The sequence below is a fragment of the Labrus bergylta genome, chromosome 2, assembly GCF_963930695.1.
Source record: "Labrus bergylta chromosome 2, fLabBer1.1, whole genome shotgun sequence".
NCBI classification, from domain to species: Eukaryota; Metazoa; Chordata; class Actinopteri; order Labriformes; family Labridae; genus Labrus; species Labrus bergylta.
Window position 1 is genome coordinate 25,185,270 of NC_089196.1, and position 24,624 is coordinate 25,209,893.

Consider the following 24,624-nt stretch of genomic DNA (forward strand, 5'->3'; position numbering starts at 1 on the left):
TGTTGGGAACCAAGTAAACATTTTGTCCTCAAAGATGGTGCCTCGGAAGCAAGAAAAATGAACCAGGGTAGTGAGCGACTCTGACATAGATCAAATGGTGATGGCTAGACGACAGGGTCTTCAAAACTGCAGCTCTACTCTGCAGTGGTGAGTAACTCCCAAAAATAGTCCAAGGAAGCAAAAAAGTTAATCTGGGGACAGGGTCATGGATGGAAAAAGACCCACTGATGCACATGGGGAGCGAAGGCCGGCCCATGTGGTTCGATTCGACAGAAGAGCTATTGGAAAAAAAACAAAACAACCTAATGCTGGTTCTGATAGAAAGTTGTCAGAACACACGGTGCATCAAAGGATAGGGCTGCATATCCATGGACCAGTCAGAGTACCCAAGCTGACCCCTGTCCACCAGCTAAGCGACTATACAATGGGCAAACGAGCGTCAGAAATGGAGCACAGAGCACTGGAAGAAGGTGGCCTGGAAGAACAAGACAATGACTACAATCTGTTGACTCCTGCGCAAACCAATCGCCCAGATCTCAGTCCAATTGACTGGGGGACTGGACAAACAAGTCTACAGTGGAGTCAATGTCTTGTTGGGTTAGATCTGTTCCAGCTGTGACCTGACACCGTATTAGGCAGGTGGTAGTCACATTGTTAGGACCGATCTGTGTGTACACTCAGAATATGTTTGACAGTATATGAGCTGGCATGGTAACAGAAAACAGCTAGAAAGGCCTAAGTAATAGGCAAACATTCAAACACAGGTTAAACACAAGCTACTGAAGAGGACCAGAAAGTTCCTTGGAAAGTTGGACGTACAGAAACTTCAACACCAACAGACACCTGCATGCTGACACAAGCACCCACACAGCACCTATTCATACACCGAGACTAACATCTGCATTAATATTTGAAAGTAATAAGTCCTGACAGTGTAGCTGACTAACACCTCGGATAGATGTTTACTTCATTCAAGTTGACAGGGAAGCTAATTCATGACACCCAGGGACAGCAGTGCATTCACTCAGGGGACAGGTATTATGTAGAAATACATCTAATAAAAAGTATTTCTAAATATGAAAAAAAGTTAAGTAAAGTTGGAGGTGATAAAACTCTGAAAAGTAATTTTGTATTCGCTTTATTTGAGGGTATTGTTTTACTTACATAAGGTCACGACCCATCAAAGGAGCCCTTGGTTAAATATCGGGGTAAACAGATGATTAAAAGGCATTTTTTTTTGCATAATATTAATTCTTTGGGCCATTTATTATTCATAAATTACTCAACCCCTGAAGGAAAAATAATCACACTTTCTTTGTTAGCTCACAGCTCTTTCTTGTGGTGTTCAGGAACTGAAGGTTTCCACTTTTTGTTTATTTATTCTTTTGTATTTAACCTTAATCTAACCTGGAGAGAAAACGTGTGGAGACTAAAAATCTCTCTCCAAAGAATGTCTTTGCAAAGTCAGGCAGCAGCACAGTTCACAAAGTTTCTGACAAACAATGAGCAGCCGTACACATACAATATTACAAAGGTACATGACTATTATACTTTAAAAGGCATGAAAGTAAAACGGCAAATGTTTGTCAAAATGGACCACAATCATATGCAGAATATCTAAAGCCAGATATACCTGCCTCAAGGTCATTCATAAGTACCTTAATTAGACTGAAAAAAGGTATTTACTGTAACTTATATCTCGCCCTTTTGACAAAAAAGCAACTTGCTGTCTCACTCTGTGCCTCGAGGTAATGTCTTCTTTTCGGTAATGTTAAATGGTAAATGGACTTGAGCTTGCATAGCACTTTTCTAGTCTTCTACCTGAGGGAATCTTTTATGGGTTTAGGAAAAAATTGTCACTTTAAAAGGTCACATATTATGCAAAATGTCCCGAGCCTTTCCACAAACCCCCCACTTATGAGAAAAGTCCACTCTCTGTCTTTTTTCTGCTCCACTTTTCAGATAAATGTTTGCTCAAACAGGTTGTTGGGAGAATGTCCCTTCATGACATCACAAAGGGCAGTAACCCCTCCCCCAGGTGGGTGACACTCCCACAGCTAGGTATTTGTTCTGTCCTCTGAGCCACCCAAGCCCTTCCAGAGAGGGGCGTGGTCGACCATAGCTCATTTGCATTTAAAGCTACAGACACAGAAACAGTCTGTTCTAAACAGGGCTGAAATAGAGGGGTTTATAGGCATGAACAAATACAGGATCAGAGTGACTTTTTGGCAAGAAACTTCACAGACATGTTTTAAGGACTTCTGAGACTTATTTAAACTGGTTTGAAAGGAGTATTAAATGTGACATTTAAATCAAAGAACTCAAACCTCCAATACATGCATGTTATCACTCTGATACTGTAATATTCCTTCGTTGCATGGTCTTGTTATTCTATAAAACAAAAGCTTAAGTTATGAGTGGAGATAGCAGGTGGATACAGCTACATTTACATCATAAAGTGTGTTTCTGCACAAAGCTTAAGTTTAGAACAAACCTTCCAAATCAGAGTTTTAAAAAAACTACTTATCAAACTTATCTAAGCAAGGTGCATGTACGGGTATTTTTAAAGGAGTTCCAGTCTGGACCACGTGGTCCATACAGGTGATATTAAGGTTGATAAAGCAATGTGCTTCCTGCAGCCATCTGCCAGCCACAGTAAAGTACGGTAATGAAGATAATGTATGCAGCCATCTGCTTTCTGTGCAGGTACTAAATGTATTCCAGGGGCCCATTTAGTCAGCAGATAAGCCTGCATGAATATTCAATACTACAAATGAAGCAAGGAGCAAAAAATTATGCTTTACATATGCACGAACAGAGATGTGAGCAAAGATCACAGAAAAGACAGTGATGGCTTTTAAAACCAAACCAACTTCAAGGACGTGTGCAGAAAAAACAAAAAAGAAACAGCAATAAGCAAACACAACAAGAGTAATGGTTCAAAAAGGTCAAAGTGACATCAAGTGTGTAGTAAAGCAGTTGTCCTGCTGTTCCCGCTGTCATTTTAAGCAATATGGGTACTGGAACGTAGAGAACATCACTGAGAAACAGACGAGGGAAAAGATGAAAGCGCCACTACAAATGATTTCCTGTGGTTAGGACAGGCCGTTCATTTTTTTAAAGAATAAAGTAAAGGCAACAGATTGCTTAACAGTGGGTGAACAAGGACACACAGAGTCATCAGACAGGGTAAGGATGACAGGACTGCAATGCTGCAGGACAGATGAATAAATGAGCATGGTTCTTTGTTGTGTCTGAAGGCACTGCAATAGCTTCTTATAGGCACTAGGGGGTATATTTACAAACTGTTTAGTAAGAGAAAGTAGGATTTTCAATGTCGTCCTTGTTTTTTGTAGCACATACTATCCCATTGGAGCTGGAAATGATAGATTTTTTGTGTAACGTAAGCTTTGGTGATTGAAGTGTGTGAAGTCTTTGGTATACGGTGACAAGCTCTGTATCTTAATTTGGGGACTGCATCCTTAGAAGAGCGCATTCAAGGACTAATGTTGTCACAACGGCGCATGGACGACCATCTCATTTCCAGAAAGCTGCGTCAAATGAGGCCAACAACTGATCCTACTTTCCTCTGGCATCGGATACATCCTTTGTGGCCTAACATATCCTGAGAGTCATAGCGTGCCAAGCCAAGAGAGATGGCGGACTAACTAGAATAAATAAAGTGTAACATCGACAGGTTATTGAGGGTTACTGCTTGAGAGACCAGCTGCAGATCATGTAGTTTTGCCCTTCCAAAATAAAAGGCTAAAAAGGTTTGTTAAATAACTGCTAATCAAGTCAATGCATAGTACACTATATCAAAAATTAGCATTTCACAAAGATCAAACCTAAAAAAAAATACATCTGATGAATTAAGTTTCTGTTTATGAAGATTTAAGGTAGCGTGACTCTAATTTAAACATGGAGCTGTGATTTATTTGCTCTGTGCCTTTAATATGCTTTTCATCACATTCTGGGAGAGAGAATACGATAACACTCAAATTGCCTAATCTTTTATCTGCTAATGAAGTTACACATTCTTGACTTATTTTTATTCCAAAGGCAAAAAGGAGGTAAATACACACTTATGACAGCTTTCAAATCTCCGGCCCTCCATCAAACCACCACCACTAGCACTGTCATTACTTGCCTTGCTGATAAGCTGTGCACATACTGTGGCAATATCCTCTGACGGAGAGTTTTGTATGAATATCAATACACGAGGAGGGAGGTGAACAAGTAGACATATAAAAAAAGGGAAAAAAATGAATTGAATTCTTATTCTGGGATGGAGGTAGGTCAGGCAGCTCAGAGCACTGGGGCTTGGACTTGATAAGACTTTCATCATCACCTCCCCTCACAGTTGCAAATGAACCCCAGGCACCCGTGGTGTCCACGTATGAATACAAACATCCTGTCAGAATAATACAGCATCTGGTTATTGGAAATAAATTCACCTCCATTGCCATTTCTTTGCTTCTTCACTGTGACACTAAAGCAACAGGGACAAAACGAGGGTGCATTCAATGAAAAGACACTAACCTTCTGCATTTGTTTTTCCGTTCTGTGTCAACACCTCCTGTAAGTCTATCAAATGCCACTTATATTGTTATGTTCAGTAAGAATCTGCCCTGGGCTCTGAATTGGGGCATGTCCCTTCCTTTTGACAATCAAAGGAACGTTTAAAACTAGATTATTTAATATAAAAAATGAATCCTAAGTCCAGTTAAATTACAGCAAATACAATACTTCTCCTGAAATATACAACCCCCATTACTAAAAAGTTGGGATGTTGTGTAAAAAGTAAACAACAGAATGACAGTGAAATCCCATATTTGATGGAAAATAACACAAAGATAACAAGTCAAATGATGGAGGAGGTGGGAACTTTTAATGTTTTTGGAAAATCACACATAGAATTTGAATTTAGTTTCACCATAGTGAGGACAGTGCATCAGATTGGAGTATCTGCATGAAAAACCCTGATAGAAAGTCTCACAGTTAATAAGCTTAACAAGCAACATGTTTGTGTAAAAAATGTGTAAAAAAAATGGGACGAATCTTTCTGAAGTAAGGAACATTTTTTTTAAATTGCAAAGAAATTGGAGATTTCACTGTCTGCAGTATTTATTATCATTATAAGAGAAGGACAATCTAAAGAAATCTTTGAATGTGGGGGGGGGGGGGGGGGTATGGCTGAGATCCAATATTGGGTGGTAATTTTCAAGCCGTCAGACAACCCTTCATTATTCAAAAGACACGATTTCGTAGAGGACATTGGTTGGTCCATTGGTTGTGAACACAGTTCATCACTGCATCCCTAAATACTATGGCTGAAACTGAAATTTAACAAGAATGAGGAAAATATTCAAATTTTCAGATAGCAGAAATTGTTCTCATCAGATCCCAAAACAATGGGGATGTACGCCGTTTGAAAAAACCTTATAAATATAAACCCAAAATGACGACTACTTGATTTTGTGTTTTCAATGCAGAAAAACGACTTCAGGCAAAATATTGAAAATCCTAGTGAATTCTGATGTGAAAACAGAAAAGTCTATTTTGCCAATTTAATATCATAAAAGCAATTAAGTTTTCACTAAGACAGGGCAACCGAGGACATAAACACACACACACACACACACACACCATCATCCTCTATAATCAAATAGTTATAAAACAGCTGCTAAAGCTCTGATTAAGGTTTAGTCAGTACATCCTTCATAGCCCTGGGCATATGCTGCACAATTCGCTTCAGTTATCAACATTCACAGAGGAATGAGCTTCACATCTGACTTTGATAAAGGCTTCTAAAATGCCTCTCAATGTTGTTAGGGACAAGATTTTTGGTCACCTCCCAACACAATTTTCTGCTTTATAGTATATGTGATCCATTTGACGATGTTTGCCCAATGATGAGAATTGAGAGATGCCAAAAACAGCGGTGCCAAAATCTTTTGGGCAGACTGTTTGTCAGAAACCAGCAAGCTACAAAGGTTGTAGCTTGCTGTATGTGAAGCCCTGATTTGGAGGTTTAATGAAGATAAAAAGGTAATTGAATCCACAAATGCATTTACACTGACTATTTTATGGTTAATTATTTTCATTTAGACTGGGAAAATAAAGTCAACTTCTGGAGAGACATCATAAGATAACTTCTTTAAGAGACTCTTAAAAACAGGTTTTAAGTACAAAATGCCTCGATGCTAAAACATGGTAAACATGGTAAACATCATGGCCAACAGGAGTTTCAACTGCTGCAAGATGAAAAGCTCTTGTGCTTGAGTGCCAGAGTCTTTGAACATTTTTTGGAGAGCAATCAGGCTTAAAAGACATGAGAAAGGCTCCGCGAGAGATTCAATGAAGTGTGAAAAATCAACTTTAAAGGCAGACATCCATACATGAGACAGCAATGATTAGAAAGCAGAAACACCCTGGAAAAATCTGAAAACAATCTCACTTTAGTTGATGCAACCACATCACAGGGTTGTTTTGATTCAAATGCCTCTCATCAGTGCATTAAAAACAATCAAATATCCAGAGTTACACCGTCTAGTGAAGAAGGTTGTGATAAAAAGTTCTCTTGCGAAGATGTCCATATTGATCCTTGGAGCACATTAACTGGGTAGCGCACTGCAAGACTACATTATGAGTCATGTTAATGATTCCTTTACAGGGACTTTCATGGCCAAGGATGAGGCTGAAAGCTCTCTCAATACAGAGTCATTGATCTTTGTGGGGATGATGTGAGCTGTATCTTGCTGTGCTGGAAATTGATTACAGATCTGGTAATGATGAAGCAACTTTGTGTTACCCCAACAACCCCAGGAGAACCCTCAGGTCTTCTGACCAGGGTCTGCTTGAAGCCACCCCTGGGGTCCGTCTGAAAACAAAAAGGTCATCCTGCGAGCTTCCTTAAGTGCTGGCACTACAAGCCTTCAGTACTCCTTATATGTTCCTCCTTAACATCCAAGCACATGTTCTGTATGTGGCCACAAATTGCCCCAGACAATTAATTATATATCTACCCGTCTAACCTGACGTATAGCCCACACATACTGTTATCTCTATTTTCTATGCCAAAATACCTCCAAGCTTTGTGGCTAATGCGAGACACCATCCGTGAACTCTGCTTCTTTTCCTGACGCCAGTAGAGCGGGGATGGTAGGCCCATTAGTAGGAGCTACAATCACAATTGCCGTGGTGGCAGGTGGCTAATAATTAAATAATTAAACTGTGCTATGCCTTTGTGCACTGTATGATAGGACTTAAAGCAGTTCAATTGCACATACTGATGTTGTTTCCATGCTCTCTAGATCATTGATTGTGTTGTACTTGCTCTCTGATGTACGTTGCTTCAGACAAACGCTTCTGCTTAATGAACTGTAGAATTAGTTTAACCAACTAGTAATCCTGGTGCTGACTAGAGAGGGTGTCGAGGTTTTATGGTTTAGTGGACGAATCGCATACATCCCTACTTATAACAGCCTCTCATTTGTGAGGGTTTTGCGCCTTTTTCTAAGTTATACATCACTGTAAACTGGTTATATTTGACTGTAGAACATACAGAAAAGAGCAATTTGAAGGCTTCACATTGGACACATGGAAAAGGTGAGACAACCTTTCAAACTGACTTAATATGTTGATAGAAAAATAATCAAGGCTAGAGATTTTCAATGGAGACAAACCTTATCTTGTGGTTTTATAATACAAAATAAGTTTCCATTTCTTTCTGGTGTTTTCCTGTTTTTACAATTAAAGTGTATTTGTTGTTGCTAATCAAAAATCAAAACGTTCCTCCATCTGTTTCAAATTGAAGCCCTGCAGCATCTCTGTAGTAATTATAATGCTGTGTGAAGAAGCAAACAGTGCTGAGTTTTTTACCGCAGCAGAATAAAGAACAGATAGCAAGTTATCTGACATGGTAATAATGGATACTTTAGTTGTATCACTTGCTCACACTAATCTGAGTAAAGCCAAAAAGGAGACATTAGCTTCCCAGATTAGTCCCCATCATCACTAGTCAGTGTACCGCACCAGCCTGAGATGTGTCCTGGTTCAGAGCGTGGTGGCACTGATACAGAGCGTAGTGCTAGTGTAGCAATTAAACCAAGGCAAGGCTCCTGACATTCTAATTAGGGAATTTGCTGCTCCAGTTTAGCAGTGATGGAGCGGCTCTCTTTATCAGGCAGGCCAGGCCACTCACCTGGCAACTGTGACACCATACCGAGCCAGACTCTCTCAATGGCCCACATCCCACCACGGCTCTCCACAGACTTAATAAATGAAGCACCTGATGTTGTGGTGAAAATCCAGCCAGAGATGATGACTGCACATATTTTGCAGAAAAATACAGACTAAAAAACAAAAGCCAAGTTCAATTCGAAAACTGATATGTTTTCATGACTTTATTTTAAATCATTGAAGGAGAGTCGTATGTCAGTTGTTCCTAAATTAAAAATTAGGTGTTAGAAGGGCAGTGTTGTGTTAAGTGTTCTGATCTGGGATCATAGCTATGTCTTAGCTCTCAGTTTTCATCACTGCATCTTTAGATTTCTCTTGAAAGGTCCCATATTATGCTTTTTCTGGTTTTATATGCTCTTTAGTGTCTTTTCCAAGTGTCCTGTGCATGTTTAGGCACATTTATTTCCAAAAATTCAAAGTCCGCGGAAACGCGGCTTCTCCTACGTCCTCCTGTTAGCTGGAGCATTAGCTGCATGTAACGCTCGGTTCTAGCCCCCCTCAATTTTTTTTTTGCCAGTGTGACGTCTTGTCAGTGTGATATCACTGATCTAAGCCCATTGGCTCGTTGTGGCAAGCCCAGCAGCTCATGTTGCAGGCCCATTAACTTCTGTAGCACGTCCACGATATGCCGTAGCCTGCGGTAGCACAATAGTGCTAAGGTGCTAATGTTTTTGCTCCCCTCGGACGGAGCCAGTGGCTGCATTCCCAATATGGTAAAAGGGGCGGAGCATTTCCGAGAACCGTGCTGAGCGACTGACCAATTACGGCAGATCAGACTTGGCACATGTGTGGACTCTGAACGTGGGCACTTCAGAGCCTTAGAGAGAGAGTCAGAAGCGAGCCGGTGCATGGAGCGGCAGTACATGAAAACAGACACTTCTTTCAAACTTTAGCTATTGTGAACATACTTTAGTAGGTACATAGATTAAATATATGAACCCCAAAAAGGGCAGAATATGACCTCTTTAGGTCTTACATTGACACACATATATATATATTCGATATACTTCATTTTATGTTAATTTAAAAATGTATCATAACAAAATAGATTTCTAACAACCTCTGACAGAGAACCCAAAGAGCTGACACATAGGGGAGGGACAAAAAACTGCTATGGCAATAAATCAGTATCCTGACTCTTGTAAAACAATATCGAATCGCTGGTGCCAAATATCGACAGTTCAATTTTTTTTTTATTTCCCTGCCAATTGGACTCACCTATCACTACTTCATGACTCCTCACAACAGTACTTTTGACATAAATGAGAGTAACAAGAACTGAAGTTAAATGGGCTTAAGAAGAAGAAAATAGAGATTCTTATTTTCTGAGATTTTAAATAGATCCATAACTTCCAAAAATAATTTTTTTGGGGCTTATCATTCACTCCCTGCTAAGTGCTAAGGCTAGCTCTTTCACTCAGTACAATGCCAAACGGAGCAGCAAGAAATTCAGCCAGTCTCTCAGATGACTGGAGTAGATCCTGAAGTTTATGATAATTCAAAAACAGACTTTGAATCATGAGAAGAATCCAAATCGAATCGTGAGACACCCAGAGATTCCCGGCCCTATCCATCGATGTTGAGAATAACATTAAAATAACAAATAAGAACAACAAAAAGAAATAGAAGCTGTTTATGACAACAAACAATATGTGTGCATGAAACAAAATCCAGAGTTTCTTTGGAGGTGAGATCAAAGGTTTTGGGTTCATTCACCTCCACCTGTACAGGAGTCGTAACAGGTGAACGTGGAGAACAAAGATGTGACACAGAGGTGGAGATTAAAGGCGCCCTGAGCTCTTGAATCACTGAGGTTCAAAAATGATTCTTGACCTTGGAACCAGCAGGTGAGAAAGGACTCTGTGATTGGTTCAAAGGCCATTCCTAATATGATCAAACACTCTGAAAACAGGTACAAAATACAAACTGGAGTTTTAATTATATGACCAGTGTTTGGAAGGCAAAGAAAAAAGTTTAGAAAACAATAAAAGAGAAAAATCTAAAGGTGAGATCAAAGAGAGAACAGTCTGAACTTGACTCTTTCAAGTGTAATGTTTATTTAATAACTTTAAAAAGCCTTTTAGGTCTGATGTATTTCACAGGATTTGAGGAATTGGACAACCCGCTGAGGGCTCACAGAGACAACGCTGCAGTGTGTTTCCGTTCTTCAATATAGTTTGAGAACTAAAAAGAATGATTCATTTCTTAACACTTGTTTGTTTGCAAAGGAAAGAGTTAGTCGCTTGCATGTTTGTGCCTTGCTTCATTTAATTTCAAACCCTGCGGGAAACACTGAACTCCATCTGTTCAAGATGTTATCATGTGACATGACTGAGAGCTTATGTACAGCTTCTTAATGGAGCCTGTAGCGAGACTGTTTCTAACTTTTTGTACATCTTGTATCAGTCATGTAGTTAATGATGTGCCGACAACCACTGCACATTAAAGCACATCATGGAGCTAGAATCGCTTTTAAGACTCAGGGGAACATTAACGTGTAAGATGACATGGCAAAGGAAATGTGAAAGAAATATGACAGTAAGTGCGAGTGCCTCATCAGAGCATGTGTAAGATGTTCACGCACTCTAACATGTTATGACGACATTTTTTTCATGGATGTACAAAGCAGCTGAAAGGGAAAACATACCTCCATCATGTGTTTGCCTGTGATTTTCTGTTTTTAACTTTACTAATGGAACGGTGTTTGACGGCAACCTGAGAAGTATAAAAGCTTTTTCCTTTCCTTTGCTTTAATGTGTTTGTCACTGACAAAGAAGGAAAAAGCACTCATATTCACTGAACCAAGCATTGAAAAAGGGAAATGTGACTTGAAATGGTATCTAAAGAAAACACAAAAATGGTTGTGGTAAAAATCCGGTTAAAATTGGCCGTTTTGTATGATGTTATGTGGACCAAGATGGACAATAAGCTCAACAGGGTATCATGTACGAGGAACTTTCGTTTGGTCTGTGTTGTCTAGACAAGGGGTTCCAAAACTTTTCAGCCCGCGACCCCAAAAATAAGCCAGGAGACTGAGGACCGCTACTGTCCTTGGAGGTGGAGGAGCATTTTGTATGCTTAGGATGATCAGATATCGTGATGTTTCCCTTTATGATTTTTTTCAATATATAAATGATCACAGAATAACTGTATTGTGATATTACAGTGGGCCATGTATTGTGTATCGTTAGTTATTCATAGTCAAACTCAAAGTCTGCTGCATACTTTTAAGACATAAAACAAGTACAAAATCATAGTTGGTAATGATCCATTATCCAAAACTCGGTCTGTTTTTTGGAGAATATATTCAATGGTTTTGCCTACCATCAGAAAACAGTCAAAATGCTTTGCTAACCTGTTGAAAACATTCTGAAAAACAAAGGATTCAATGTCTTATTTTGTTCAAAAAACAGAAAGAAACTCAAAAATATACAACGTCTTAGAGGCCAAGAAACAGCCAGTCCTGCCCAGTCAGTGTGTGGAACTGTCATATGTGACATTTCTGCTTGCAAAATAACTTAAACAAGTAGTCCTCATATCAATAAATGTTTTGGATCTAATTCAATCCCATGTCAGTATCTTACGTCAATGAGGTCATCGATGAATCATTCAGAATAATGAGTGAGATTTAAGATAAATTATACATAATAATGAGTGCATATCTGCAGGTATAAACCTATAAGCTCATGAACATAGTACCTATCAAAGTTGTCTTCTCATTTGCATACACCTATACATCCTTCAGCTGAACCTGGCTCTTTTCTTTTTTTTTTCCTTCCTTCAATCCTTGATTCTGTGCCTTTACCTCCATCTGTCAGTCTCCTACCCTACATCATCTTATCTGACGGTGAACATGTGCTGCAGTCTTTTATTTGCCTTCATCAGACCCTTCATTTCCGGTTCTTTAATCATACACCTTATTTCCATTTTTAAATAAACTCTGCCCTCCTTCAATCAATCATTAAAGCTTCTTATACCTGTAACGTGGCAGCTGATCAGTGAGCACTAATTACGTGACAGTTCATCAGTCAAAGTGAGGCAATGCAGACTGACATACCCTCATTACTGCTGCTAGACTATGAGTGTGCAAAACATGTCGTTTGTGGTATTGGTAGGGGTGAGAATCACAGGGTTACTCACCATATGCTATAGTATGACAGGAGGTAGGGAACACGAGTATTGTCCATTCATGTCCAAAGTCTGGATATTGGGACTGGTTGCTGGAGAGGTACCAGTCCACTTCCGGGGCACTTCCCAGGGGCCCTTTAGCAACAAACCCCAAATGGCCCCAGGTGCTTGTTTGCATGTTTCCCCCTCACTCTGACATCTCTCCATTAGTACATAGGATTCTGTTTGTGCATGTGTGTCTGATTCCTGGCCTATGCTGTGTGTATCATGTTCAATAACGTGTTCTCCTATATGAAACAATACAACTAAATACAGTATGTGATACATGGCCCCTGATAATGATAATATCACGACACAGCAATTCTGTGATAATTGATATATAGAGAGACAATCATACTGTATTATGATATGTCTCGATATCTGTTTAGCTGAAGAATAGAAAATGCCCCTGAAAGTGTAAAGTGTAGGATTAATGTACTTATTCACGGACATTAAGTGTTTTTTTTTTTTTAGATACATTTATGGGCTTTTTATTCCTTTATTAGAGACACGGGACAGTGGGTATGGTGGGAAATTGGGGAGAGAGATTTCATGGTAAATGTACTTGAGCTTGTATAGCAATTTTTAAATCTTTTGACTCCTCAGAGCGCTTTAACGCCGCAGGTCACACCTAGCCATTCACACACTGATGGCTGGTATGTCAAGTGTCCATCAGTATTAACTAATCCGTTCGTACAACGTTGATAGAGCAGTGGGAGCTTAAGTGTCTTGCCCAAGGACACATCAAACATATTGCTGCAGGAGATGGGGAATCGAAGCCCTGACCTTCAGGTTGAGAAGTGACCGACTCTACCACTGAGCCACAGCCGCCCTGACTGGGGAATCAACAGGTCCTATTTGAACCTGCTTCTATGACTACAGCCTTTGTACATGGAGCACACGGACTAACCACTAGGCAATTCACTCCCCTGATTTCCTCTTTTACCCTGTCAACTTTTTCTTTGGCTGATTAACTTCTGTTCCCGTTGCCCTCCTCAATGTCATAAGCACCAACGTGAGGAGTCATGAAGTGGTGATGAGGAAATCTGTAAGAGAGTGCTGCATACTGATATTTGGCACAAGCGATTCAATCATTTCATTAAACGAGTCAGGGCGACTACACACTGCTGTGTCAGTATATCCCAACCCAGAGAGTTCTAAGTCAACTTTTATTTTGTTTCTCTTTTTTACTCGGTTCATTTGCTTTCACATAAAAGCAGATGAATGCTGTATAAAACATTTCAGAATTGCTACACTAAATATGAAAAGCAGACATTTTCTTTTTTTTTTTTTTTTTTTTTGGGGATTTTTTTTTTGGGGATTTTATATGCCTTTGTGAAAAAGCCTCTTGGCTGCAGTTATACTTTTCATCATGTTCCAACTGCCTCTGTGTAATCGTCTGTGTTGTCTGGAATTAAACATGAATGGTTGTGCTGTGCTGCTTTGTAAAAAGAAAAAGAATTACTCTGTTTCCTTTGTTTATCGACTCCGTTTAACGTCTCTGTTCAGCACTAGGTTTGATTTTTTTTTTTAAAAAGCCTCTGTTGTCTTGCTATCCATCCATGAGCCAGTTCCTTTAGAGCACAACTCTCATGTTTAACCTCGCTTTTCATGTCACGACCTCTTCTTTTATTTTTCCTACCATCACTTACTGAAATAATTCATTCATAAACCACCTGTGTGTCAGTGTTCATCGCTCTTTCTTTATCTTCTTTAAGTCCTCCCCCCACAATCTCATCCAAAAATGATCTTTGTCAGTCCTTTGGTCTGTGCCTCTCGGACTCCCAATCTGTACTTAAAGTGATCAAATACCCCAGTAAACCAACCCGACTGGGTGCTCATATTAGTCTGACTCCCCTCGTTATGATCAGAAGCACCAAATCAATACTGTTCCTCATCACAGTGAAGGCCACACACACACCCACACACACACGCACACATTTCTACACAGTGCAGCCACTGAGGTGTCCCAGTGCTCCAGGCCTGTGATAAATCATCCAGCCAGTTCCATTCAACGTGACACCGCTCACAGCTGCCTGGAGACACAGTGTGTTGGCCCTGGTGCCTCGAGGCTACTGCAAAGCCATAATTGTGATCTTTACAAGCTGCAAGAGCCTTCAGTGATAAAAGCTCGGAAATTTAAGTTCATGTCCTTGAATTGCATCAACTTTAGTTCCTCATTCTCTCAGTGTCTCTGCGATTTAAAAGCATCCGATTACATAATCAGATTTTGTTGTTTTTTCCTTTGATGTGATTTTTTTTGTGTGTGGCTGTATTCTGAAGCACACACACCCAAACCCACGTTCCTATCACAAACAGAGAACCCATAGTTTAACCTGACACCCAATTCACACATACTCCATGCGCGCCACGGTTTTGCTCCGTCGTTCGGCTCGCGCCCATTCACACTGGACGTCAGCGCAGCGGAGCACACCCATGAGACATCACAGGAGAACTACAAGATCCCGCGGGAATTAAGAGAAAACATGCAAACAACATGTTGCTTTGTCTTCCTGAGGATGCATTGTTGTTAATTCAGAGCCTGTTTTGACGTAATGTTGATAAAGTGATGAAAAACAGGATCGCGAGTCCGTATTTTGTGTTTTATTTTGAAATTGACCGGATGCTCTGTGCGTTTGACTTCCTGCCCGGGCTGTCATACTCTGTCCAGCTTGACGCGTGCCTGCAGCGCACTCCGGCGAAAATAGACTCGCTGCGTATTTGAAACGGAGCAGAGCGTAGGGCCGCCGGTGGCACACGGTGGAGACGGACCGCAGCGTGCGCAATGACTGACTAGAGTGGCAGCTAAGTACAACGTAGTGCACGGCGCTGACGGACCGCGGCGCGCATGGAGCATGTGTGAATTGGGCTTGAGGTATAGTACCATCCACAATGCGTCATCATAATAATAATGTAAAATGTAATAATGTTTTTGATGTTACAGCAATATCATTCCCTTTACCATTAATTCAATTTATATGGTAATGCAAACACCATGACGGTAGCAGAGGGGAATGAAAACAAATCCAAATTTATTCGCACAAACACACAAGCACACATGCTCACACTTGCACACGCGGACAATCACACACACACACACAGCTGGATAGATAAGCAAACAAAAGAATCTGGTGTGAGCTTACCTAACAAAGCTGACATGTTCTGGAAAATTCTAAGCAGCTCCGGGGTGATGGCTGGGCTGTTCTCTAAAGTCACCAACCTGCATGACAAGAGGGAGGGAAGGAGGGAAGGAGGGAAGGAGGGAAGGAGGGAAGGAGGGAAGGAGAGCAGGCAGAAGAGAAAAGTTAAAGAGATGGAAGAAGAGAGAGGGGTTGCAGAGGAGAGCATCACACAGAAAATGTGAGGGGTTTGGAGAACGGAAGACATGTATTAGAGGAGGCAAAAGAAAAATGGGTTGGAAAGAAATAACAGACAGGAAGAAGAAAAGAGCACGAGTAATGCAAAGGTAGAAAAATAATACATGGGGAAGTGGGAGTAAAAAACAAACAGGAAGGAGGAGGTGGAAGGGGAAAACAAGTGTGAGTGGTTTTCTCAGAGCAAAGAGTATCCTGTAAGATTAGCTGTGGTATAAATCTGAATATGGATTCATTTATCTTAAAGTAAACTGGCGACAAATATCTACATTTTTAAACATACATAACAAACAAAATACAGAATAGCTCAGATGTTCATTGCAAATTAAAAAATATGCCAGACATTGACTGACTAATGGGGAAAAAAGTTCAAATAAGTTAATGACCAGACTTGAATTCACCAGACTTTTCTCCCCATCTCTGAAAAAAGCAAACTCTGGGACTTAAAAAAAGGAAGCCAAAAAGTGCCAAAGCCTACAGTTCTTTGAATCACCATTTGAGGCTGGCTCAAAAGTGAGAAGACTCCCACACCCCCTTTAGTGATTGTGTACCTGGGCCTGATTCTCAGTGACATAGCTCTAAAGAAGGACTTCCACCCCGTCAATGTCCTGACACTTGCTTGTTAAAAGGCCATCAAAAGAAAACAGGTTGAAAAGTGATTCTCAAAGCTCTCTCAGCACATTGTTGGACAAAGTAGAAGAAATGTATTACATAGAGAGACTGATTCATTATCTAAGGACTGAAGCACAGACCATTGAACAACACTGGGCAGAATGGACAGAATACCTATAGATGGGTTCTGACCTCTGCCAGGCAGAAAAGACTACCCGCTTGGAAGACTACAGCCTCCACACATGGGGCGCGCGCACTAACCACTGCGCCACCAGCGCCCCTCCTGTGAGGAGTTTTAAGCAGGTTGTCAACAGAATAGAATTGATATTTATGTGACTATATGACCAAGAAAAGCAAACAAGACCATTAGAAGAAAGATACACTATTTATATATATAGTTTATTTTAAGGTCTGAAACCACTGCTGATGGGTGTGTTTTAGGTTAGCTGCCATTGTTTATTATTCCTAATGCATATATTCTCAACCAGTTCGTCACAGGAGCTTTAAATTGCTTCTATTTCCAGGAGAATAAAACATCTTTACAGCTTGGAACCAAAAAAAGTTTGATTATGGCAATTGTATAAGAAGTGCTATGTTCATCGAGCTGTGTTAGCTTTTTTAGCCCAGCAGGAAAACACTCGGAAACTCTTTGGTTTCATAATAATAAGCCAGCTAATGAAATTAGCTTTGGGCATAAACTGTATTAAAAGAAAAAAAGGGGGTGAGGGGGTTCAACGTGGTCAAAGTAGATGACAAAATGTGAAAAATGCTATTCCTTAAATGTATACCTCTGTAAACTGAGCATTTTTCATCCACTTGTTACTTCCAGCTCCACCCTCTAGTCAATATGCCCACTTCATGAGCCAAAAGACCAAGACGGCGAGGGAATTCATTCCAAAAGCTACATTCCACAAACAATGGTGTGAAGTCACCATTGTGATTAGAATCACATGTCGATTCTAATCTTTTTTTCTACAGTCTAGGATTTCTGCACAAATGACAGTGTAGTGTCAAAGTAATGTGTTTCATAAAATATGTTTAAGTGTATGTCTGTAGCCTAGAAAAATCTTTGATGCTTCATTCAGGGCTTGTTGAATAAAAATAACCCAGACATAGGTTGGCGAAAAAACTCAAGGAGATGCGACATTCGAGAGTAATTTGATGCACACTCCTGACCTTCTAGAAATAAACAAGACGGACGGAGATGGATATGGAGAGAGGAAGAGAGCTGATAAAAAGAAGATAAACAGCAAGAGAAAGAGTAATTCACTTTGTAAAGAAGCAAACATTTAGGGCACGGCTATTTATCAGACAAGAGGAAGAGAAAGGACGGAGACATGAGACTGTTGTTTTGCTCTACAAGCACAAACACACACACACACACACACACACAGGGCCTGCTGAAACCACAGCTCTCTCAGGCCAGGAAAAAAAAAAACACAGCGATGGAGATTAGAGTCAATAAGCAAAGAGATGATGGGAGAGGCACAAAAGGTTACCCAGCAAATTCTCCTCAAATCAAACCTTTTGCCGATGTAATGCGTTTGATAAAGTGAGTGTAGCGAGTGAGGGTTTCACAACAGATGCTTGGGAAATTAGCTTTAGAAATGGCATGTGTCAAAACAACAACATAAAAGGAAACTTTGAGAGAGATAAATTATAATTAGCATCACTGGCCACATAGCGGCGGTGTGTCACACTGCGTCCATTCTCCTCCACTTAACTGCTAAGTGTTTGCATTTGCTTCCAAAATAAGGGCTCAGTGTTAGTCGGTATATACGGCTGACTACTAATGTTACTTTATAAAAAACACAATCAACAACAGAGAAAAGGCTAGAAGACGGGAGGATAAAGAAAGCTGTAGTTATAGTATGTGAGTGATCTGAAATGCAAGACAGGAAATGAGATTAGTAAGTGCTCCACAAACGTCTACCTCAGAGTTTTTTTTAAATAAAAAATCAGTATGTTGTGTGTATGCATGACGACGTGAAACATTGTGTGTGTGCTTACCAAAGCTCCAATCCATCCTCCAGCAAATACACGTGCGGCGGCTGGGATACATCAGTACTCAGCTGGATGACAGGAAGAAGGAAAGGGTACAGGTTCTTACTCTCTGCCCCCAGGCCCTGTGAGAACACACAGATACAGAGAGGTGTCGCCAAATTAGGGAAAACAAAATGCAGACGGAGGGAGCTTGAAAAAAAAACCTGTTGTTAACGTGCTTTAGTTGAATGGGTGTTTATCTCAGACCATACGAGCGGAGAGGAGATTGCTAGACTTGCAGAAAAAGTTCAATACACCACTGCTCTTAATCATCTGTCCCCATACTCGCAAAAACGGACGGCGACGTTTAAATCACGATGTTAAAATGGGGGACGAGATCAGTGGTGGGTGACAGCTTTTAATATAGAGAAGGTGTCATAAATATTGGCCTCTTGTACTCAAAGGGCCAATGTTCCACTACAAATGACACGCCTGAAGGTGTAAGAGGTGTTAAGGGAGTTTCATTTTATGGCTGTTTTCAAAACAGAGTCGGCCTATTTACATCAATCAGATAAGGGAAATAGGCCTTTGCAGAGTGACTCCATCTGTAAAACCTAAGCACAGCAAGTCCCAGCAGTTCTGATCACAATTATGGGCAAACAAAACTTTAAATGTAAGGAGCTATCTCACTAAAAGAACCATACGTTAAATCTAACCTTACTCACTCTTAACAGTTTGTTAATGGGCTTGTTTTCTGTGATCATTGGCGATAAAAAAAAACAGAGCAAAACAAATGAGAGCCAGCCAGATTTGCTCTGTGGAGTTTTATTCAGACGACACATTTCTATCCGACAGACAGACGCCTTGGATCAAGCTGGTCAACGGGGCTGTTGTGAAGTCTAGTCGAAGGAAGCGTCCTTCTCAGATGATTAGAAAAAACTTTAAAAAGATTAATCTGCCTTTTTCTTACAACCACTAATTTAAATTTCATTTCTGTCCAAGCAACTGGTGTTAACTTAAGTTAATTGCGATTCAACATTTGAATATTTCATGAAGCCCAGAAGCCTAGGAGGCCTTGTCCCGGCAACAGAAGCCAGGATCTAAAGTAGACGGAGCTCCCCCAACCTTCAGTCAGGTGATCTGGCACTACTACCACCCGACTTCCCTGACGCCCAGCCTCCACCATCGGACTGTGTCGTCCCTCAACCACCGCCCGACACACAGCCTCCATCATCGGACTCCAGGAACACGAGGATTACAAAGTAGAAATCCTGCCTGCATATTGTCCCATATGCTTTTTTTGTAAAGCATCTAGAGATCACACTTGTTATGAACTGGCACTATACAAATAATGATTGATTATCTAAACCACATATTGTACAGGTGTTGGTGTGGCCATGACCACACATCTTCTCCTCACTACTACATCACTACAGCTTGATACATTTATGAATGTGAGGAGTTATTAAAAACCCTGATCAACATGATGTATTTTTACCTGTTGGAAAAAAGACAAGCAAAATAAATGCATTTAAACTGTTCTGACACAAAGATTACACTTTAGTGCTGCTCCTTACCTGTACCAGGTGGATGAGTGTAGTGAGTATGGCACAGCGAAGCATGTTGTGTTCTTCAGACTGCTTCCAGAGCAGCGGCAGGTACTGAACCAGACAGCCGACATACGGACGGATCTAAAGCAGGATAAGAACATTGTGATTCACCTTTCAGTGAGATACCTTTGAAAGAAATAGTCGGACAGGTGATTAAAAATACAGACACATTCTTTCCGTGTGAGACAGTGAAAATCAAAATTCCACCAAGGTTACCCATTCAGGTGTCAACTCTACAATCCATAAGGGTGCTAAAGGAAGTCCATTTGGCTGACACATGACGGGAGTGATGGTAGCTGGCTTGCAGCTACAGAAGCAACAGACACGAGCTCAGCTCCTTTGTCAGCTCGCGTAATGATGTTCTTATTCTTCAGATTGTAATTTTGAAGATATAATAGCCTCAAACATCCGCCTGTTATATCATACTGATCAACACTGTCAATTGATGATTAAGTTGCTGACTAACTCTTACAACCTGAACTGACTGCAGTTGCCACGACGATCTACTCAGAGTTTCTGATTATTCTCTTAGAGTTGTAAAAACAGTGAAGATAAGGAAACTATACAATAAATTAAAAAAACAAGCTTCATGCCTCTTAAAATGATCTATTATACAGTCATAACATGGGGTTGAATTATTGACTATTCTCAAATTAAACGTTATCTTAACTTCTTAAATTGACCTTTTTAACTATGTTTGTGGGATACTTGAACGCTTACACGTCATCCCCTACATTGGTCGGCATCAGAATTACAAGTTGGCTTAACGATATGATAATATTTTAATTGACGTTGAGCAGCATTTTCAGGTTAAATGTTGTGTCCAAGCTGTAAAACAGCCACCGGCCACTAGATGGGGCTGTAGCTCTGGTTAGTGGTCCTGCTCTTCCCTGTCTACTGCCCAGATGTAAAAACAGCACAGTGGTCGGCTGTCATCTCGTTAAACTGGCAAAAAAAACAACTCGATGACAGCGATGCGTTACCAACATTGGGCACAGTGACCGAAAGCTGGTGGTGCTAGCCATGCTAACATTAGCCACACACAAGCCAATTTGACATTGTTTACCTGCAGGATGTCTCAAAGTGTTGCTTGTAGTTTGAAGAATATGATGAACTGTTTCAGATATAAATTTAAAACGCTACAAGGAATATGATTTTGGAAAGCGTTCAGCTTTTAGACGAGCTGATTGGACTGAAATTAAATTTCTGTTTAGCAGGAAAATAGTCGTTAGGAACACATTAAGACTAAATTCATTTGTTTTGATATCAATTGGATGCAATCACTTCCATCCCTGTGTGAAATTGAAAACTGTGATGGCACACTTTGTAATTCAGGTGCAGTTGTTGTGCAGCCAAACAACTCTAAAACATCCAAAAATGGCATTGAATAACGGCTTTCTCAAAGTTTTCTTGTGCCGTCTTGTGCTCCACCATGTTTTCCCTATAGAGGCTGTGTGGCTAGGCTGCAGACCCCACGCTGGGATTTTTTGCACGATTACATCTTTATCAAGGAGATGGTAAGGTGCAAAAGGAACAAGATAAAAAGCCTTGACGAGAAAAATAGGAGTGAAATACAGATCCACAAACCAGCCTCGAGTGACATTTGAGAGAGCGCAAGCAGAAAAACGAGTTAAATCTCATCATCTGTCATCACGTTCGTTTCAACTCAAGCTGCACTCAGGGCCTCATTGAGGAGTTCTCTCAGCTGCTGCCACTCTTTGTGGGTTCAAAAATCCCTTGTGTGATGGGTAAGAATATTAATAGGACTTCCACTGACTATAAAAGTTTAGCCAGGGTGAGTGAAAGAGGAAGGACTTAACCAGAATGACAGATTGTGAGGATGAAAGCCTTTTCTGTGACAGATTTAAGTCACGGGATCGTTTAAAAGAAAGTGCTTAAAACAGATCTGTAAAGAGCCTATGGGGTCGAGAAGAAGGTCAATTTTGAAAGGGTTGACAGTTAAGTGGATTAGAACGACTTCTTGGATGCTCAGAAAAAAAATTAAATCCATATGGCGACAAAAGAGCTGTAGAGGCAGAGGGAGACTTTTATCATTGTGGTAAATGAGAGCAGACATCAGAACAAGGGCAGCCTCGGGCCGTGTGATTTACTAAGAGTCTTGGACTGAGAGTCTCTGCTTTTGTGTCCAAGGGTGTGAACTGTGAAAACATGCATTTCTAGCAATCTTTAGGGTGTTTTATTTTAAGTGTTCTGGGGCTAGTACAGGGTGACACATGTTTTGTATCTGTGTAAAAATGTTTTGAAAACTTCACATTTCCCCTGCAGAGCCCAAGAAGAGGTGATTCTAGTTTAGTACAATTATTGAAATGGCAGGACAATATCTCCCAAAGATGTATCACACATGGGCTCCTACAAAGACATTCCAGTTGGACTCAATCGTACTGTACAGAGTAAACTGATACTGGTTAAGTTTAGGGATGGGGATACCGACACCATGGTTAAGACTCATTAAGTCTATAATGACACCCCTATCGGTTTCTTTATTCTATTTGGTTGAAAGATGAGACGACAATACATTTTCAACCGGCATATCTATTTTATATTGCTAGGAAAAACAAACACAAAAAGGTCTCCTCCAAAATATATTTATTCAAGTTTCTAAATTTTCCCCTCATGCAGATTCCAATCTGGATTTCATCAGCGGCAGCAGCTCGAGACGACAGTTTTTTCAACCCGTAGACAGTCGAAGGTGCTGCGTTTTGGTGTAATTTGATTCACAATGCTGATGTGCTTGTTGGCTGGCAGTTCAATTTTATTAAAAAAAAGTGCCAATGGATGTATGTTTGTGCACCAGTGATTTGATTTAAACGTGACTCGACTTGAGATACAGCGTTACGTTAGGACCCAGGAGATTCGATAGCAGTATATATAAAGTGATCTACATTCAGTTTTTCCCCCACCCTATCTCGTATCTCACCTGGATGTTTACTCTCTCGATGACACAGGAGATGACATGGAGCACCTGCATTTTAGTGTCGCACTGCGTCACCTGCTGCAACAACTGGAAGAGCAGCCCGAAGATGGACTCCAGATACTAAAGAGAAAGGAGAGCAATTAGGAATAGAAAAAAATCACTTATTAATGGATAGAGTCATTATTATCACATTAGTTATACTCACTGGGAGAAACTGCTCTGTCCGGAACTCAAAGTCATCAACAGGTGGTCACAGGTTAAGGATGGTTTGCAATCAGTCCATTAGCACACAACAATTCATTATGCAATTGCCTTGGCGTAAGTAAACTAATCATAATGCCTGTGTAGGATTGGCTGCAGTGAAGAGCTACATTGCTTGGTACAAGAACAGCATGATCGATGTATGACTATATGTATGATATGAAACCACATGTAGGATATTGAGCTTCAGGGTCGTAGCTGTCTCAATCCGCACCTAGAAGGGACAAAAGAAAAGTATACAGGAAACTTTTAGAACACTAGGCATCACATTTTTAACGATTTTACTGGTGCATTTGGAGTGTCAGAGCTGCGTTACTGAATTAAATACATTAAATAGAACTGCTAGATCAGAAGAGATTATCAACATTAGAAAATTTATATTTTGGGAGCGCTGATAGTCCAGCAGTTATGTTGCGCGCCCCATGTTCAGAGGCTGTCTTCCTCGTCGCAGCAGCCGTGGGTTTGAATCCGACCTCTGCCCTTTGCTGAATGTCATTCCCCCATCTTTCCTCCCAACACAACCTATCTAAAAAAAAAAAGGCAAATAGGCCCAAAAAAGAACTTATATTTATATATATATATTTATATATATATATATATGTCTGCAAATACAGAAAAACATCCAAACAAAACATGTTTACATTTCTATTTAATGGTAGTCTTGGAAAGACCACAGCTTTTGAAAGACTGCTTTTTTTATTATTATTATTATTATTATGGGCCTTATTTCTGGAAAAACATGTATCTCTCTAAATCCTGTAATTTTACCTTTTGGACATTTTACAGATCTTACAGATGTACAGATAAACACATGTTTTAAAAAATTTTTTTTTTCTTACACATGTTTTTAATTATTTTTAATTGTCTCAAACTGCGCGTCAATTGTATGTAATTAATTCCCCTTTTCCCTGTCTTCCTGTTCCTGTAACACTCTGTTAATTGCTTTTTACTTGACTCAATATCCTTATTAATGAGGGCTGCTTCTCAGTGATCTTCCAGGTATAAATAAAGTGGGATTTATTGACTGACTGAACACAATGAGTGTGCCTCCACTATAAGTTAGTTAAATACAGGTTCTTTATGGTTATAAATGAATGCAGCCCGTCCGCTCTCAAAGACTCGAACAGTGTAATCTCACAGTGTCAGAGTGATGGAGGTGGAACTGCCCACCAGGGAGAGTGTGATCAGATGGAAGAAAGGAGATTAAAGAAGGTAAACGAGTGAAGAGAAACGTTGGGGACTGAGAACTCAATTACAGCCGGTTCTTGCACTCAACTATTTCACAGCACATTTTAAAGTACAAAATGCACAAGTCTCGATGGATGGAAGAGCGAGTGTGAGGGTGGTGGTGAGTGAGTGTTGTGTGCAATGGTGCAGACAAAACTTATCAACCCTATCAAGTAAAAAAAAAAAAAGCTCTTTGTAATGCTCTTTTTCT

The 24,624-nt window shown here is 40.3% G+C and overlaps 1 protein-coding gene across 1 annotated transcript in view; it reads right to left on the reverse strand.

Annotated features, from left to right (window-relative positions):
- Positions 1–24,624, reverse strand: part of ipo11 (importin 11) — a 135,698-nt gene that overhangs the window by 45,385 nt on the left and 65,689 nt on the right. Inside the window, exons 17-22 of the mRNA XM_020646465.3 lie at positions 23,367–23,400; positions 23,131–23,171; positions 22,929–23,045; positions 19,958–20,071; positions 18,408–18,523; positions 15,555–15,631 (exon numbers count right to left, since the gene is read on the reverse strand). Coding sequence (XP_020502121.1) covers positions 15,555–15,631; positions 18,408–18,523; positions 19,958–20,071; positions 22,929–23,045; positions 23,131–23,171; positions 23,367–23,400 — 499 coding nt within the window. The remainder of the gene's footprint in view (positions 1–15,554; positions 15,632–18,407; positions 18,524–19,957; positions 20,072–22,928; positions 23,046–23,130; positions 23,172–23,366; positions 23,401–24,624) is intronic.